The sequence below is a fragment of the Papaver somniferum genome, unplaced genomic scaffold (assembly GCF_003573695.1).
Source record: "Papaver somniferum cultivar HN1 unplaced genomic scaffold, ASM357369v1 unplaced-scaffold_118, whole genome shotgun sequence".
Classification (NCBI taxonomy): Eukaryota; Viridiplantae; Streptophyta; class Magnoliopsida; order Ranunculales; family Papaveraceae; genus Papaver; species Papaver somniferum.
In genome coordinates, this window is record NW_020620825.1 from 13,114,416 (window position 1) to 13,132,048 (window position 17,633).

Genomic DNA, 17,633 nt, shown 5'->3' on the forward strand with positions numbered 1-17,633 from the left:
ATCGTCAAAAAAGATAAAACGACGACGATTAGAAGTTTGATGTAAAAGACATCTCCAATAGACTAATGGTTAAATATTAGGGTCAAACCGAAATAACAAAATACATGTTAGATTTTGGATTCAACATCGGTTGCTCTAACATGTTTGTTCATAAATGAGACTGCAAAAAAGAGAACACTTGCGGATCACATAAACGATTAATATTTTCTCACCACTGAAAAAAACCTAATAAGAACTCTTAACATCCAATAAAAAGTAACATGCTGAGATGTATTAGGAAGAAAAAAAAAATCATTGATCAAATACGGTCTTCCATACCGACAACAAAAATTCCACATGATAATTTTTTTTTAATATTAATGTAAACATCTGCATAATATTAAAATATTCAACTTTACTATCCATCAATGAGACTTGCACAGTTACAAAATATCATAATATTAAAATGATGGTTTTAATTATTGTGACTTGAACAATGGTTACAAACTTTACAATATTAACCATTGACTTTGCTTATATTAGTAAATTAACTGTATTGATGGAACCCGTAAGATTGTTTTCAGGTAAATAATAACAGGGGTGTACTAGATCAAGATTTGTATGAATAAAAACGGATACTAGTTTGCCTGAATCTAGTAGATTTATAATGTTTCTTTAAAGATTCTTATAGATATATCATCTTAGATTATAATAGATTAATTAGGATTAGCTTAGATTTATATTAATTTGCACCATGTTTCTCTTTCAAAAAAAAACCCATCCATAAGTTATAGGTAGTGGGTGATGGTGTGCGAAGGTGGCAGTGATGGTGACTGATGGTGGTTGGTGGTGACTGTAGTGGTTTTTCTCGGTGGTGGTGGTTGGTGGTCGATGGTTGTCATTGGTGGTGGTCAGTGATGCTGGTGGTGGTGATGGTCGGTAGTGGTGGTGACAGGCGGTGGCGGTGGAAAAACATATCATGATGTAATAAAACATTAAAAATAAAAAGTAAAAAAAAAAAATCCATAAGAATCCATGAAACTCTTGTGGTGTGAGTTGAGATTGATATGGGATAATAACACACATATTTTGCTTATAAATATCCATAAGAATCCATATATATCTTGGCCCTTAATTATCCTAAGAAATCTTGAATGAATTGAATACCTAGGATATTTGTGGAATCTAAAACTATCCAAATTGAATACCATGGATATTTAATGATTCATTATAAATCCTAATCGAATACCTTGGAGTTTTTAGGATTGTCATATATCCATTTAAATCCTAATCCAATACACCCCTGTAAGAGTTTTTCAGATACTCTAAACATAAATATTAATTTAAAATATCAACTAATATAGTAATTTTTAGATGTTGTTAGTAATTTTTATTAGATGTTTATCATTAATATTAAAAAATAATATAGTCATTTCTAGATTTTTTTCTTATAAAAGATTCAACAAATACAAATCTTATTATTTTATTCCATAAATATGTTGAATTAATTTTTTTATTTTAATCATAAATGCCAAAATTAATATAGTAGTTTTCTTCAACATTTCCAGAATTTTTTTCCCTTACAAAATTCTACGAATTTAAAACTAATTATTTTATTCCATAAATACGTTGAGTTGATTATTTTTATTTAAGTCATAAATGTATGAAATTAATATAGTATTTTTTATTTTTTTATGGATTTTTTATAATAACTACTTGAAATTATATTAATAAAGAAATATAGTACTTTTTGCCATTTCTGTATTTTTTTTCTTTTTTCTCCTTACAAAAGATTTTAAAAATATAAATATCTTTAATTTATCCATAAATACGTTGAATTGATTTTTATTTTATTTTATTCATAAATGTAAGAATTAGTATAATATTTTTTTTTTATTTTCTGGATTTTCTATAATAAATACATGAAATTATAAAAGATTAAAAAAATATAAATTATATTATTTTAATTCCATAAATATGTTGAATTGATTTTTTTTTAATTTTAATCATAAATGTCTGAAATTAATATAGTAGTTTTCTTTATTTTCTGGATTTTCACAATAAATGCACGAAATTAATATATCAATTTTTCTAAATAATGAGGGCCGTCCGTCGCGTGTGTCCCAGCAATCCACCCAATCTACACCGCACATTGTCAGATCAACGCACCATATCTAACGAAATTTCATCCGACGAATATGAATGGTTTCTCAATTACCCAATGAGAGCGCGAGGTTACGCTCACCAACCAATAGGAGAGAGGATAAGCTCCACCAGTGCTACTTTTATTCTGGAGTGAGGGATGGTATTGAGTTTTTAGGTTGTTGATTAATCTTCTTCCACAATTCTCTGACGCATGTGTATGTGTCCCATTCGAGCATCTTTGTGAATGAAGTTCGCATTTAACATTCTTCGATTTTCATTTTTAGTAATAAATATTACGAGAAAATGATGTTGACATTCAAGTTTGGGTCCATTTTCTTCGCGGTATCCAATAACTCATATTCTCTGCATGTAAGCTCAATTTTAGCTGTTTTTCTCGCCATATCCCATTTTATTCATTTACCTACAAAAACAGAATAATAACCCTAATTAGTACAAAAATGAGCACCAACAATATATATTCTCCGGATTAATTAAGACACAAATATGTGTCTATCATCAGTGCAACAATAGTGATAAAATTTAAATTTGTGTTAGTAATGGGTTCAAAGTGTAAACTGACCACTTAAATCTTCTTTATCTTTTTTATCCAACAAATCCTTTATAAAAAAATAAATGATGATGGACTGAGAGATAGTGGTGTGGAAATTTAGGTGTCACAACTACCGCCGTTGGGGACAAAACATGAAATCTTCATGATTTTTTTCCATACCATGTTACTATTGCTGGTTCTAATTGGCTTTAATACGCACAACACCTTTTCCGGAATCGATATATTCAAAATGGGATCTATGGTGTTATCACAAAAGTGGTAAGCTTCTATATCATGTGACCTTCCATATTGACCAAAATATATTATATTTTTTTGTGAATGTCAGAACACAATTTATTGGACCCCATAGTATATAGGTCTTGGCTTCGTCCCTGCACCCGACAATTGATATAGGCGATTAAGTGTTGGACCACAAATGCTACAACTTATTGCGGCTACCTATGTACCTTACTTTGTAGCTCGAAGGGACTGCCAACTAAAGTCAACTCGTGTTGCAAGGTCAAATCCAAGAAAAGCATAGTCCGTATATGTCAAAGGGTCCTTTGAAAATGATGCACCATGATAGTACATCACATACTTTTCCATCAAAATGCATCATAGTGGTGCATTCTGCTTGGTTTAGAAACACGACAACAGTGATGCCTACACACCATGAAGATATTTCAAGTAAGAAACACAATATATTGATACTTTAGAATTATATATGCTTCACCGGCCAAGATTCGTAGCTTGAGGATGCATTTTCGCTTAATGTACCTTCAACAACGCCCCTTTCTTATATATGTCTTATTGACATTTATACAGGTAGAAAAATGGGAGAGGATGGACATATACCAAGTCCACATGCTTTCGCGACAACGAGTTTCAGATGATGCACCATAGTGGAGTGGTGCATTTTCCGTTTTTGGACAATGCTCAACTTGAGAATCGCACCATAGTGGCGCAATTTCACTCTTGGCCAGTATGCCACTTTCGTGATGTACCATGATGGTGTAGTTTCGGTATTAGGCCAACATGCCTTGAAAGCAAAATGTAAACTTGAGATGAAACATCATCTTATTCAATGATGAATCATCTTTGAGCATGAGTCATGCGAAAAATATTAATGTTACAGGATCGTTCCTGGAATCAGTCATCTCCTTATCGGTCCTGAGGTCAGTCCAATCCAATTGTGATTTCGAAACATGTTTCACAGGTCTACCTTCTTAAACCGTGATTATGAAATTACTTTCAAACATAATTCCAAGGTTTTTCAACCGAAAGTTCAAGGTACAATGTCGTGAACACAAAGTTCACTGATAAACTATATTTCATAATTTTATGTTACAACTAGTATATCATTCCCTAAGATACCTTGAGCATAATATAGTGACCAAGTCATGAATATTTTGAGCCTGCTATTTTAATCAGATTATGATGTACTCAAGTTGAACCTAATTTTACCAAAAACCTAAAAATCCATCACAACTTTCTGGAAATCCTTTTGGAAGTTAAATGTATCTCAGAGAATTAAAATCTTCTTGCGGAAGTGTATTCATATTGCCTGCCTGTTAGGAAAAAACTAGATGAACACATGAAAAATATAAACATGAAATGCATTTTCTGCGAGCATGAATGTGAGTCTTTAAAGCATCTGTTTTTTGAATGTCCCTATGCTAAATCTGTTTCTTTGCTGCCTCCTGTGGTAGGTATAAAATTATAAATTCGAGTAGTGATTTAGATTTCTCTTTTGCACAAATGTACTCTAGTTGGATAGGAGGAGTATATGAAAATTCTGAAATAGAAATTATGGCAAATGCTGGTTGATTTGGAAGGAAAGATGTCTAAGAATATTCCAATCCAAAACGACTACAAGTATCCAACTCTCTCTAGCTATTCAGAGGCACCTGGCATTTTGGTCTTCCTTGACACTTAAATTAGGGAGTAACTTCTATCTCTACATCTGTGGTACAAAACCAAATTGACACAAACAATATTGGATGGTCAAAACCCCAAGCAAACCAACTTAAAGTTAACTTTGATGCATCTTGTATTGATTCTTGCACTTTTGGTGGATATGGTATAATTCTTCGATGTGATACATGTGGTGTCATCCAAGCTACAACTAGGACTTTCAGTGCATCCACAACAGAAGAAGCAGAGGCTCTGAGTGTGTTGGAGACAACAACTTGGGCGAAGAACATGGACTTAAAAAACTTCTGGGTGGAAGGTGATTGTCAGAGGTTAATCTATTATGCTTAGGAAAAGCAAAGGAACATCTTTTGGAGAAATCAATGGCATTGTCTCATAAGCAGTGAGAATTCAAAAGACTTGTGAAATTTTTTTGGGCTTTCTGTTTAAGAATAGGAAGGGGCGCAAACGGGGAATACATAAACAACAATGGTTGATGATGCCTCACTTCTTGAACTCTGGTTTGTTATCGGATTTATGTTTTTCAAATTCAATGGTCATTTATAGTTTACAAAATATGGTTAACAATATGTTGGTAGACATCAATATCTCAATTCAGTTAGATGAGATAAGGGAAACCAACATTTTGGAAAACTCTGTGTAACCTTTCCTTCTTTTCAATATAAGTAATTTTCAAAAAAAAAGAAAATGATCCAAAAGCATATCATCCATATGCGTTATGATCAAGGAATTGGAAAGCAATTTAAAGCATAACGGCCATTTGCCAAGAATTTTGCAGTTAAAAATTTCCCACATGCTTGTATCAAACATAATAGGTCACACGTACTTGTATCAAACTTACCGTCGGAAGATGTCCAGATAGAGTACTTGTAGTTTTGGGTTTAATGATCACATTCTGGGACAGTCAACAAAAGTGGTGACAATTCCAGTTAGTCTTTCTAGTGGTTGCTCTCATTCATACTTCCTTTCATGTTTCAGATAAAGCTTAGTGGTCCAGAATCTGAATTTCTACAGAGAAACTTGATAGCATTGGTAAGGGAATCTAAAAGCACTCTTCCATCTATTACTAGTATTATTTTTCTGACTTTACAAAGCAGTTTTAATAAGAACAGTACTACTAGCAGTATAATGGATCTGCGGAGTCCATCAATATTCATATTCACAGCGACCAATTCGACCGTAGCATCAAGGCAGGAAGACGAGTCGTTCCATCCATCACATAAACAAGACCAGGCTGCAAGCTGAATTTCTTATTACCCCCAATAGCCATATTCATCTTCAAGAAAGCTTCCACCTGAAAATGATGATCCCATGCAGAGGACAAGTCTCCTCCTTGACTTTTTTTGGATCCGATGTTTCCACTTCCGCCGACACCCAGTCCCCATCCTACTGATGATTCACCTTCTTCTGCTTCAAGGTTATCAAACATTGTAAAACCCCATCTCATATGCGCTGGAGTTGAGTTCTGCATCTCAAACCAACTTCCAATTCTTGTGTTCTCATCAAGTTCCGAGTCTACCATGACTGCAATTGATCCACCACCTGAATTATTCCCCTCTAGCTCTTCTTCTGCATTAGCCTTCCTTGTCAAGTTGTCAGCCAAAGGAGATGAAGTTGAGGCATAAGTGGGGCCCACGTTCATTTTTCTCAAACTACCAAATGGAACCGTAAATCTATTAAGCTGAATATCTTGTTGTTGACTTGGTCTGATAAGTTTATTGTGAACACCAATTAGAGTGAGCTTTGTTCCCTTCGATATTTGACACAAAATCTGCCCCAAAGTACTGAAGCAACGCTTAATACCCACAGAATTTAGCTGCTCCTGCTGCATCCCACTAGAAATGATCCCAGCCAGTGTGGCAGTTATGTTTGAACTCTTCACAATAGCACCAGCACCAGCACCAGCCCCAGCGCCTACATTATGAAGTTGACTCATATTTGGTGACCCGAAGAAAGAATAGTCTGTCAGGCTCCGTTCCTGCCAATGAAGAGACATATCAGTTAATGATTAAACAAGAACATATTAAGGAGCATGGAAGGGAAATGTCTCCAATTTTAGAGAGAGACAGAGAAATGTCATATCACCATTTGGGTGAACTAAACTTCTAAACAAAATCTTTGACATGAACATGGTGGAAAATTCATCATCGTTCCAGTTCTATCCAACTTAACCTCGAGGAGCCCAACAGAAGAGACCTTCTATCACAGAAAACACAACATGCAATTCATCTGCTCAACTTTTCAAATATGCAGAAGTAAATGAGTTCTGGTCCTTATCCAAGCTTATTTAACAAAGCTAATAAATTTCTAGGTCCTACATGAAAACGATCTTAGGGCTAACCTTCGGTGAGGATGAACTATTCATTGTGTAAATATCCTCACTAGATGTAAACTTCTAAAGAATTAAGTCTGCTGATCATGTGTCCTCCACAAATACAGGTGTACACATGCACATGATAAGATATAGATATAGATGATTTCCATATGAGATTGAAGTCATTAAACGTGTATCACGGAGAACACACTCACCAAAAATCATCCATTAGATTGTCTCTATGTGGACCACTAAAGTCAAGGATCCTATTGGTCAAAAATCAAATCACCAGAATTATCCAGACAAGTTCATTTTGGACCCAAAAGATCTTTGACTGGGATCATTGATTTGAACTACAAACAACCGAGCAACATGAGCCCATCATAATCCTCACTCCTCATCCCTCAAGAGTCAAAACTAAGAGTAGAACAAACCTTAAGTAGGTGTTTTTAAAATTGAGTAATGAACAAGGCCATACCTGCTGCAATACATTTGAAGCAGATGCAATATCTTTGCACTGCGCTCCCACTGGAATTACAACTGCCGATAACCAATCACTAACATTCGCTGAATACATGACTTTTGAAAGTGAAAGTGGGCTCCCAACAACATCACCACTATAGCCATTCTGAGTTGCCGTGAACTCTACCATAAGTGCATCCTTTTCCCTGACGATTGTTTCAAAAGTGAACCTAGAACCAACTCCTGTCTGCATTCCTGCTTTATCAAGTGAATCACAGGTTTGTTGATCTGCATTTTCCAAAAATAGTAACGACCCCACTACATCTACCTCTCCTCTTACACGAGTGTTGACTTCTTGGCCCTTCGTAGCTTTATAAAAAGAAAGCACCCGTTCAACTTTATCCTGTCTATCTCTCAGTTTCATAAGGTCCGAAAATGCTTCTCTCTGCAAACGTTTCAAGATTTCAATCTGAAAACAACGAAAAAAAATTCAAAAAAAAAAACTAATACATAAATCTCCAAAGCAACTTGTGTTAGCAAAATTTGTTTGAAGGCAAGAAGAAAATTGATTGTATTGCTGAAGCAAAATGTAGATGTACAAGTACTGTGTTAACATGGAGTAATAACAGAAACCAAAAAGCATGCACAGAAAAAGAAAAGAGCAAGCCTCACAATGTAAAACGAATTTTCAAGGAGGTAGACAAAGACTATCCCGTAAGTATTGCACATTTTGTTAGGCTGTAGTGGAACGGCACAGAAAAGTTTGATGCCCAGAAATGGGTCAAGGTCTTCAAATTCTTGGTGAGCATAGCTAGAATATTTTCTTTGTTTTGGAATAAATGAGCACCAGATTATTGCAGCTGGAGTAAGGTTCGAAACTTCTTTTAAGGGTAGACGCAGTGCAAAGAGAAGGCCAAAGGAAAAGAAAGGGTAGTGATTGGAGGAGGAAAGCACCAAAAAGACAAGAGGGAACCACCATGGCTCTCCAAAACCAGCGAGACAAAATAGCGATGGAGCAAGAAATGGTCAGCTGTCTCATCACTTTAAATGTACTGGCAAGATATGAACTTAATGATAACAATACACAGATTGATGATTTTTTTTTAGTAAAAAGAGAGTAAGAGCAACAGTAAAAAGGCATGGATTTCAGAAATTGGGAGCATGCATTCTATAATTGCACAATTAGAGACATCTAACAAAACATTTCCTCCACTTTCCCATCTACTGACAACTTAACAACAACTAGTGCTTTATCCTAATCTTGTTTATATCAATCATTTCTTATTTCCAAAAAACTGTAAATCATGACCTTGGTTAGGAGAAGTAGAAAGAGAGAGCATAAGACGTTACCGGATTGCGACTTTTAGGCTTGTCATTCCAATGGCGGATGCCCGTCAAGAAATCTTCACTTGATTTTGCAAAACCCTTTAGTTTATCAACCACTAAAGTTACAGGCTCCATTACAAAAAAAGAAAACTTTTTGTATGAGATCAATAAACCCTTCTCTTATATTGTTCCGAACAACAATTTAACTGAATAAAATAAAATGGAGTTCAAGCAAAATCGTCGCCGGAGAGAGACTCAGAGAGGAGAGCTAGTTAACTGAGACGTTTCCTTCTAGGCGGAGAGATTTAGGTTTGGGGCCTTTGGGGGCTCTATTTAATGTCTCTGTAGAAAAAGTTTAGATTTTTAAGGGGTGTAAGAAAAATTTAATATTTTCATACAGGGGTATTTGAGAACTTCAGTTTAAGAGGGCATTACGGCAGAGGAAAATTATCGTTCAAATTTGCTACTACAAACAACAGATAAACATCTCATCTCATCTCAATTCAAAAGCCTAGAATTTTGATTTTAGTGTGTGCGGGGGGTGTAATTTACTTTTTTTAACTTGATTTTTTTCTAGACAATTTAGGGCTTTATAATGCAGGAGGAACAAGCAGAAGGATTACTACCTCCTCAGTACATACATATTGAGCAAAACGATTTCTTGTATCGGAAGTAAGGATTTTTATCTTTTTCCCTTTCCATTGGTAGATCATAGATTTATCATATGACACTGAACGAATAATCAAGGTTTCTTTTCTGTGTATGCGTGTCTTTCATTTGCTAGGCACAAGAAGCAGAAAGAGGAAGATATTGCAACATGCCTTTGCAAATATAATGCTGATGATCCTGATACTGCATGCGGGGAGAGGTGCTTGAATGTACTAACTAGTACTGAATGTACACCTGAGTATTGCCCTTGTGGTACTTATTGCAAGAATCAGGTAAGCAGAGAGCATCAGATTATTTGTAGTTTTGCTTACATTTGCAAGTGAGGTTGCAAGAAATATATATAAATATATTTTACAAGGCAATCTAGGTTCACTTAAACCCCTTTGAAAGTTTTGGAGAGAATTTGTATTATGATTTTTCTTGGTGAAAACTACAAAAGATGCACCACATAAAAATTATGATTTTTCAAGGCCGCCTCCCTGAAGGTTCTGCCTTCTAAGGTTGAATGTAATTTCTTATCATTAGTGTGTTCCATTGAAAACCGTGAATGTAATGGGTTACTGTTTGCTATTTGGTTTCATCTTTTATAATATCCACTTAGCTGTTGTTGCTGTTGTTGTTGTTGTTTTCATTTTGAATTTTCCCTTGTGGTTGAGTGCTTGCAGAAATTTCAGAAATGTGAATATGCTAAATTGAAGCTGGTCAAAACTGAAGGCCGTGGGTGGGGTCTTTTGGCTGACGAGAATATTAAGGTAAAATCTGATCCAACTTTAAGTGATGCAACTGCTTTATGGGTTTGTTACAATTGCATTTGATTTTTTCTTCTTTTTTGTCACTTGGTTATTTGTATGCCTTTCGCTTGTTTAAACTAGCAGACAACTTGGGCGTTCTGTGTGTGTACAGTTGGAATTCTCTTTTCATGAATCACCATGACTTGGTTATTTCTAAGCATTTCTCTTGTTTTAGCTAGCAGACAGCATGGGCGTTCTGCTTGTTTTCCATATGTTAGCATAGTTGGGAGTCTCTTGTCATTAATTGTCATGGATTACTTGTTTGAAAAACATGGCAGTTTTACCATTTGTCATAAATTATTTTCAATAACCAGGAAGGACAGTTTATCATAGAATACTGTGGAGAGGTAATCTCTCGAAAAGAAGCAAGACGAAGGTCTCATACATATGAACTGCAAGGTAATCTGCATGCCTGAGTTATTAATCAGTTGGGTCATTTTTTTGGACCTGACTTTTATTTTCTTGAATGGAATTTTCAGGCCTCAAAGATGCATTTATAATAACTTTGAATGCCTATGAATCAATTGATGCCACTAGAAAGGGAAGCCTCGCTAGGTTTATCAACCATTCATGGTAAGCAGCCTATGCCTGGTATTTTGAAAAATGCAACCTTCAAGACATGCCATTTGATTGCCCAGTTCTGTTTTTTGCTTCTTTTTTTTTTCTCTCGAAAACTCCAAATCTTTGTGAGAAATGTTCTTAGTTGACCTTATGCTTATTCAACATCTTATTCTGACTTTTTTGAAGAATGCAGCCAGCCGAATTGTGAAACTAGGAAATGGACAGTGTTAGGGGAAGTAAGAGTTGGGATATTCTCCAAACAAGATATTCCTGTTGGAGCCGAGCTGGCATATGATTATAACTTTGAATGGTTTGGAGGCGCTAAGGTTCGCTGTCTCTGTGGTGCAGCTAGTTGTTCGGGATTTCTTGGGGCAAAATCTCGTGGGTTTCAGGTAATTTCTTACCTGTCAGTAGGCGTTCACAAAACTTTTTATGCATGAGAACTGTTGGATATATCATAGATGTACTACTGAAAATATGTACCACTACCTGTGGAATTTTATATTTAGAAACATTCTATGTCTCTAATGTGAGATGGGCGAATTGGTTTGAATATTTTAAATGTCTGTACGGATATTTAGATCCGAGTGACAATTGTCGACCACAAGCTGCTTAAATCTACCCACTTTACATAGAAATAACCCTCTCAGTAGTGCGTGTAGTCTTCCAAAAGTAACAAAAAGAAGACTGCAAATAGGTTCCAGGAAGATTAGCTAAACTTTTGCCAATTTACCATTTGTTTAGAGTTATAAAAACTACTCCCTCCCCAAAATAATAGAGATTTTCCTTTTTCGTAATTAGTGTTGTTAAATCTTACTCTGGTAAATGCAAATAATTTGATAGTCATGTTTACACTCGTTGCATGTGTCTTTTAAAAAGTTCTCCAATGGTCTAAAATTTACAAATACCAGTTCTTTATTTTGAGAGATAGAGCGCTTCCAAGTTTTGTAGCTTTTGTTATTACATTGTTGCACATCAGGGTATTCATGGCAAAAACTTTAAAATCATAAATTCTTCTTGTATTTATACTGGATAGTAATTTGAGCAATCTACTAAACCAGGCTAACCATTAAACCAGCACCAACTGCAATCCCATCTGTTTGTATTAATTGGTTAATTCCTAGTTGTAGCATGAAAGAATTTAGAGTTTGTTATTGGAGTACACTTTTAATGTGTCTGTATTTTTCTAAATCTCTTGGAAATTCAGCCTGGCTTTCTTTAATCTTGGCAATTTTGTTGGCTTCTCCATTTCACTTTCTGGGCTTTCGTGAACAGTTTAAATTGCATTGCGGATCTCTAGTAGTTTCATCATTTAAATCAGCATCACTATGGTAAATTACTTGCCCAAAAGCTGAAACTAGTGAAGTCTTGATTAATAGGTATTATGGGAAAGTTTTCCATATTTTCACACCAACTATCGTATCGACTAGTTTTCATGGTTGTTACACCAGGTGGTGTCAAGTTCTCCAAAGCATGAAATACCAGTCTGAAAGAGTCAAAGAGCATAATCATTCATTAAACGGGAACCAAAACAAAATGACATTTAATAACTTAAGATTGTATTATTATTATTATTATTATTATTATTATATTTAGGATTTCTGGTGAAACATTAGTATGAAAGTAGACCAGCCATGGCCATCATAAATCTTGTAAGAAGCACATATATAGTACGAGCCTATATCTTTTTTTTTTCTTTTAAAATGAAAAATGAGCATATGGGGAATTGGTGCGATGCTTGAGGCTACTCCGGCCTACCTAAAAGTCTAACGAACAAAATGAATTCTTATGTCATGTTTTGTGGTCTTCAATTTCAGAATTTGAGATTAGGCAGTGGCTCTTAGTTGTTTGTTCAAACTTCGTTAAAGACAAATATGTTTACTGTTATCTTTCCCAAACTAGTTTCAGTAATCACATCTAAGCAATCAACTAGTTAGGTGTAAAGCAGGCTTCAGCTCTAAGTATTTAATTCACACCGTTTACCTGATGATGTAGCTGTCACATTTCTATATTAAATTTGTTTGGATCCTTTCTGCAGGAGGACACATATCTGTGGGAAGAAAATGATGACAGGTAAGTTGAATCGCGTAGCTGGTCATGTTAATGCGTGCTACTGATTGCATTTGCAACTTTAGTTTTCCAACCGTTGCCAATCGGTAACATGTGCATAGTTAAACTTTTGTATCTGTATAGCGTTGAGAACACATGAAACCACTGATCTTGTTGTCCATACGATACCATAAACTGCTCATTAATATTGCCTAGTCAGCATCAGATTTCATACAGTGAGCGGTTTGAATTACCATTCCACTCTTGTGATGTGCTCCGTTGCTTAGGACCTTAGGTAGTGATAGTGTGATGTTTCCATCTCGTAACTCTGACACAGTCGGTCATGGCACAACATATGACTGATACAAGTTATCCGCTGTGCCTTTTAGCTTGAGTTTCTTGTCGGAAATCCTTGGAAAATGATTTGTCTTTGATGTTGCTTTGTTTTTAAATTTTTGCTTTGGCTAGCAATTCATAGACTAAAGAGAACAAGGAATCATATCTTGTCTAATGCAGTTGTATCATAATAAGATCCCCTGACGCCTTTTCTCATCATAAAAGTTCCTAATCTTATGCATCTTTATCCTAATTACTTACTGGATGGGGTTCTTATCCACAAATTCTTTCTCAATTCTACTGGTTGTAAGTAATGAGCAATAACTTTGCTCTTCATATACAAATTTCCGTTTAAACTGTCTCAATATGTTGACCTGTTTTTAACTTTACCAGATACTCGGTGGAGAATATCCCTTTGTATGATTCAGAGGAGGATGGCCCTAAGATCCTTAAGGCAAGTGGAGACTCCTCAAAAGTTGAATCTAGTACCATGATAATAAAACATGACCATTCTTTGAAAACGAATGCCATAGCTGAACCTGTGCTTAGTTCACAGTCCTCGGCGCTTGTTATAGAGCCACTTGATTCAATTCCAATGGAGGGTGTGGTAATGAATGAGGGGAAGATTGAAGTAAGCGGGGAAATGAAAGTATATCAGTCTGATACAAATGCCACTAGAGCTCATCAGGCTTTTGCACAGAAAAATGCAATGGTGTCTCGTATACGAAGTAATAGTGCATGTCGGAATTATTACATACAGCGGAGCCCTATGTCCAACAAAAAATCAGCAAATTATGCTAACGGCAAGTCAAAACATTTAGCCCAGAAACAAGTTGATGCAGCATTTGTCGCTCAACTTTTAGCATCAAAGGAAGCAAGAGACGAGATCAATGACTGTGAGGTAAGAATCAATGCCATTCTCTGGTATTTGGGGATCTGACATTGTGCTGGATTGTGTTCACCTGGTTGTAGTGAAACTGCAATACAACTTGATTTCTTGGTATGATAATTGTATTTAGATCTATGTCTTTTGTTGTTCTTATGGAAATAACTAAATTCAGGTTAACCATTTATTTTGTGCTCCAAGTGGCGAATAATAGAAAAGGATGCAAACTACCCTGATCTGCATTACGATGTTAAGAATGAGCTCAAATGTAGCAGCTGCTCTTAAAAGAATCACATTTTCTCTTTCCTTACAAGTTGGGCTTTAGTGCCAATATTATTATTTATTCACTTGTTTTATGTGGCTATGTAGGAGAAGAAGAAAGAGGTGACATACGAACTGGACATGTTGTATAACGAGATACGGCCAGCTATTGAAGAGCATGAGAAGGACAGCCAAGAGAGCGTCTCTACCAGCCTCGCAGAGAAGTGGATTGAAGCAAGCTGCGCAAAACTGAAAGCAGAATTCGATCTTTACGCCTCCATCATCAAGAATGTCACTTCTGCTCAAGAAAAAGCTGGGGAAAAAACACATCTTGCTGAAAGAGTTGGCGATGAAAATGGGATGAAATATCTGACAAATTATTAGTTTGTAGGTTAGTGGTCCTTGTAATTTAATTGTGAGACTAGCATTGCAGTTATATTTCATCTTATTTCATTATCTATGCCTTGTTTCCATCTAACTTTGACTGAAAACTGAAAATGTCTGCGAATTTAGATTTTGGTGTATATTTAGATTTTCAGACTTGCTGTCGAATATATTTGTTTTATCACCCTTATCCCGAAGATAGAGTACTCATCCACGCCAAGATTCTATTGGTCTGGTGGGTGGAGTGCATAAGAGTATCTTGAAGGTATTAGCAGAAAGATTGAAGAAAATTGTTTCTAGCCCAAGGTGCTTTTGTGCCCCGGCTAAATTGGGGCCTATAGATTACTTCATCTGCCTAATACATAATGATAAGGGGTGTCTAATATTTATGTAAACTACCAAAATTATCCTCAAAAAAATATTAATATTACTAAATTATCCCCGTCAATCCTTAATAAACCTAACTAACAAAAATCGGTTTTCATTTCTAACCTAAAAACCGATTATTCATCTCCTCTACCCCTCTTTTTTCATTTTTTTGAAACCAAAAATCGACGATGATCGACGATTCAAAAACGATTAATCGTTTTCTTTCTACTATAAAATGTCGAAACCAACAAGAACTAAGTATGCTACTAACAAGAATCATTCTAGTGCCGACAATCCCGGACTTGTTGAAGCGATTCGAAATAAAACGAAGGAAGTGCAAGAACAATCTGAAGCCTCTTGTATCGCACAAGAGGAGGAAATGGGTCGAACCAGGTACTTTTCTATCAACCCAATCCTCTAAACTAGGTTTTAGTAACATGCATTAGGTTAGAAATCGAGAATTTTGAAATCAAAAAATTCTAGTGTTCACAGAATCGGGTTACGTTAATGTTGAATTAACCCGATGCTTGTTAGAAACGGATTATGTTCTTAAACTTATAAACCGATTGTTCTGCATGTGAAAAGGAATCGGGGAACGTTAATGTATAAATAGCCCGATTGTTGTAGCCAATAGTCCAGGATCTTTATTTTATTGGAATCGGATTACATATGTCTTCACAAATGCCGATTGTGTAGTTTAGAATCAGACTTTATATGTATATCGAGTAAACCGATTTCTGGAATCGATTTACATTAGCACTTAACAAAATCCGATTGTGAATTTTATTATGTTAGGAATCGGATTTTATATGTATATTGAGTGAACCGATTATGTACCTTGACTTTAAAAATGCATTCTATTCCATTGTTTTTTATCGCTTAAATCCGTATTCTACAGGCAAACAAAACAAGCCGAAAAGAAATATAAGCGGAAATATGACCTTGCTACTCCTAAGCCTTTGGGACCTCGTCGAAAAGACGGTAAAAATTTGAATGCTTCCCACCGAAACCCAAGGGGCACGGGGAGTAAAGCCAAAGGGATCATCATCAATGACCCACCACCTCAAGCGGAGCAACCAACACATGAAGAATTTGATTCCGAAACACTTACTGAACAAGAAGGTGATGATAGAGAAATTGAAGAAGAAAAAGGTGATGAGGAAGGTGGTGGCAAGGAAGGTGGTGAAGAACAAAGTGATGAGAGTGAAAGTGATGAGGAAGGTAGTGGCAAGGAAGGTGGTGAAGAAGAAAATGATGGGAGTGAAAGTGATGAAGAAGAAGGTGTGGATGAAAGTAATGAAGAAGAAGGTGAGGATGAAAGTGATGAAGAGATAAGAGAATTCGTTCAAGAACAAGTGCAAGAACAAGAAGTTCAACAACAAGACCAAGGAGGAGATGCTCAAGAAAAAGGTAAGAAGAAAGAAGGACCAAAGAATAAGAAAGGTGACCACATGCCCGACCCACTGAAGATGTTTTCTCGTGGACCTGATGATCCACCTTTAGGGATACACGGTGATGGACGAAAGGTATTATGGGGTTACAAAGACAGTTGGTTCTCTGTCGTTTACAATACCATAGTAAGTACCTAAACGTTATGTTATGTGATGTAAACATTATTATTCGTGTACTGTTATGATTGTTGTCCATGTTGGTTGTTTTGTTTTATAGGATCACAAGGATGTCGTTCGTCTTATGAAGCCAGGAACTTCAGTGAGTATGATGAGGCAATGGCCACTGGAAAGACTAGAATCAACCATTGGAGAAGTTCCGGAAGTAATCGATCTAGTTAATTCTACGGGGTTGGTACCTGCGGTCAAAAATTTGGACCTCTTTGGTTACGACAGACCTCTTTGTTCCGCCTTTGCCGAGAGATACTACGGGGAAACAGATACTTTACATCTTCCGTTTGGAGAAATGATGATAACTCCAAATGATGTGAAGTTAATTACCGGCCTAAGCATAGAAGGTAAAGCCGTGAAGCACAAAAGGTACGATCCAGAGTTTGCGCGGGACAAGATTTATGCGTGGACCAAGGAAGTGTTCCAATGGGATGAGGAGAAGACCAAGAAGGAGATGCTAGTATGCAAGGCAAAGCAGAGGATATTCCATCTCTCGAGGCTGAGGGCAGACTTCATGGGCACAAAGAAGCTTCGTGCTGAGGGAAAAGAGGTGACGCCGTAACGTATCATCGCCAAGGCTAATGCGTATGTCCTCTATGTCCTGGGAGCTGTAATCTTCCCCGACGTTTCCGGTGCCCGTGTGAGCGCCAACTTTTCCCAGCTTTTGAAACCATTTGGAGAGATTCGCGAATACTCTTAGGCCACTGCCATCCTTGCACACTCGTTTAAGGAGTTGAAAAAGGCTTCTAGGTCTCAAAGGAACCAAATCGGAGGGAATATGGCTTTTCTGCAGGCTTGGATATATATGCACTTCCCAATATTTGCTAAAAGGGCTTTTGAGAACAAGGATTGAGACGGAGAGCATTATGGATACAAGTACAACTACAAAAGTAAGCCGAAGAAACAAAAAATGTATTTTCTGAATTTGAGACGCCAGTTAGACAACTCGACGACGAAGGATGTTGTCTTTGATCCTTAAAAGGAGGATTTGACTAAAGGA

The 17,633-nt window shown here is 36.2% G+C and overlaps 2 protein-coding genes across 3 annotated transcripts; one reads left to right on the plus strand and one right to left on the minus strand.

The window, feature by feature from the left end:
- Nucleotides 1-5,611: 5,611 nt before the first annotated feature.
- LOC113330556 lies at nt 5,612-9,020 on the minus strand. Of its 2 annotated transcripts, none has more exons than XM_026577354.1 (3): nt 8,733-9,020; nt 7,399-7,827; nt 5,612-6,584 (listed from the first exon to the last, which is right to left on the minus strand). In XM_026577354.1, exons 1-3 carry the CDS (start codon nt 8,841-8,843, stop codon nt 5,766-5,768), a joined length of 1,359 nt encoding a protein of 452 aa, XP_026433139.1. In that variant the 5' UTR covers nt 8,844-9,020; the 3' UTR covers nt 5,612-5,765. The 2 variants fall into 2 exon arrangements, with proteins under 2 accessions (XP_026433139.1, XP_026433138.1); XM_026577353.1 differs by having other exon boundaries at nt 7,399-7,851.
- A 76-nt stretch (nt 9,021-9,096) lies between these two features.
- LOC113330555 (histone-lysine N-methyltransferase ASHH1-like) lies at nt 9,097-14,799 on the plus strand. The gene is made up of 9 exons (XM_026577352.1): nt 9,097-9,380; nt 9,493-9,649; nt 10,043-10,129; nt 10,483-10,567; nt 10,648-10,741; nt 10,923-11,121; nt 12,768-12,802; nt 13,508-14,015; nt 14,370-14,799. Exons 1-9 carry the CDS (start codon nt 9,304-9,306, stop codon nt 14,643-14,645), a joined length of 1,518 nt encoding a protein of 505 aa, XP_026433137.1. The 5' UTR covers nt 9,097-9,303; the 3' UTR covers nt 14,646-14,799.
- The last annotated feature ends 2,834 nt before the right edge of the window (nt 14,800-17,633 follow it).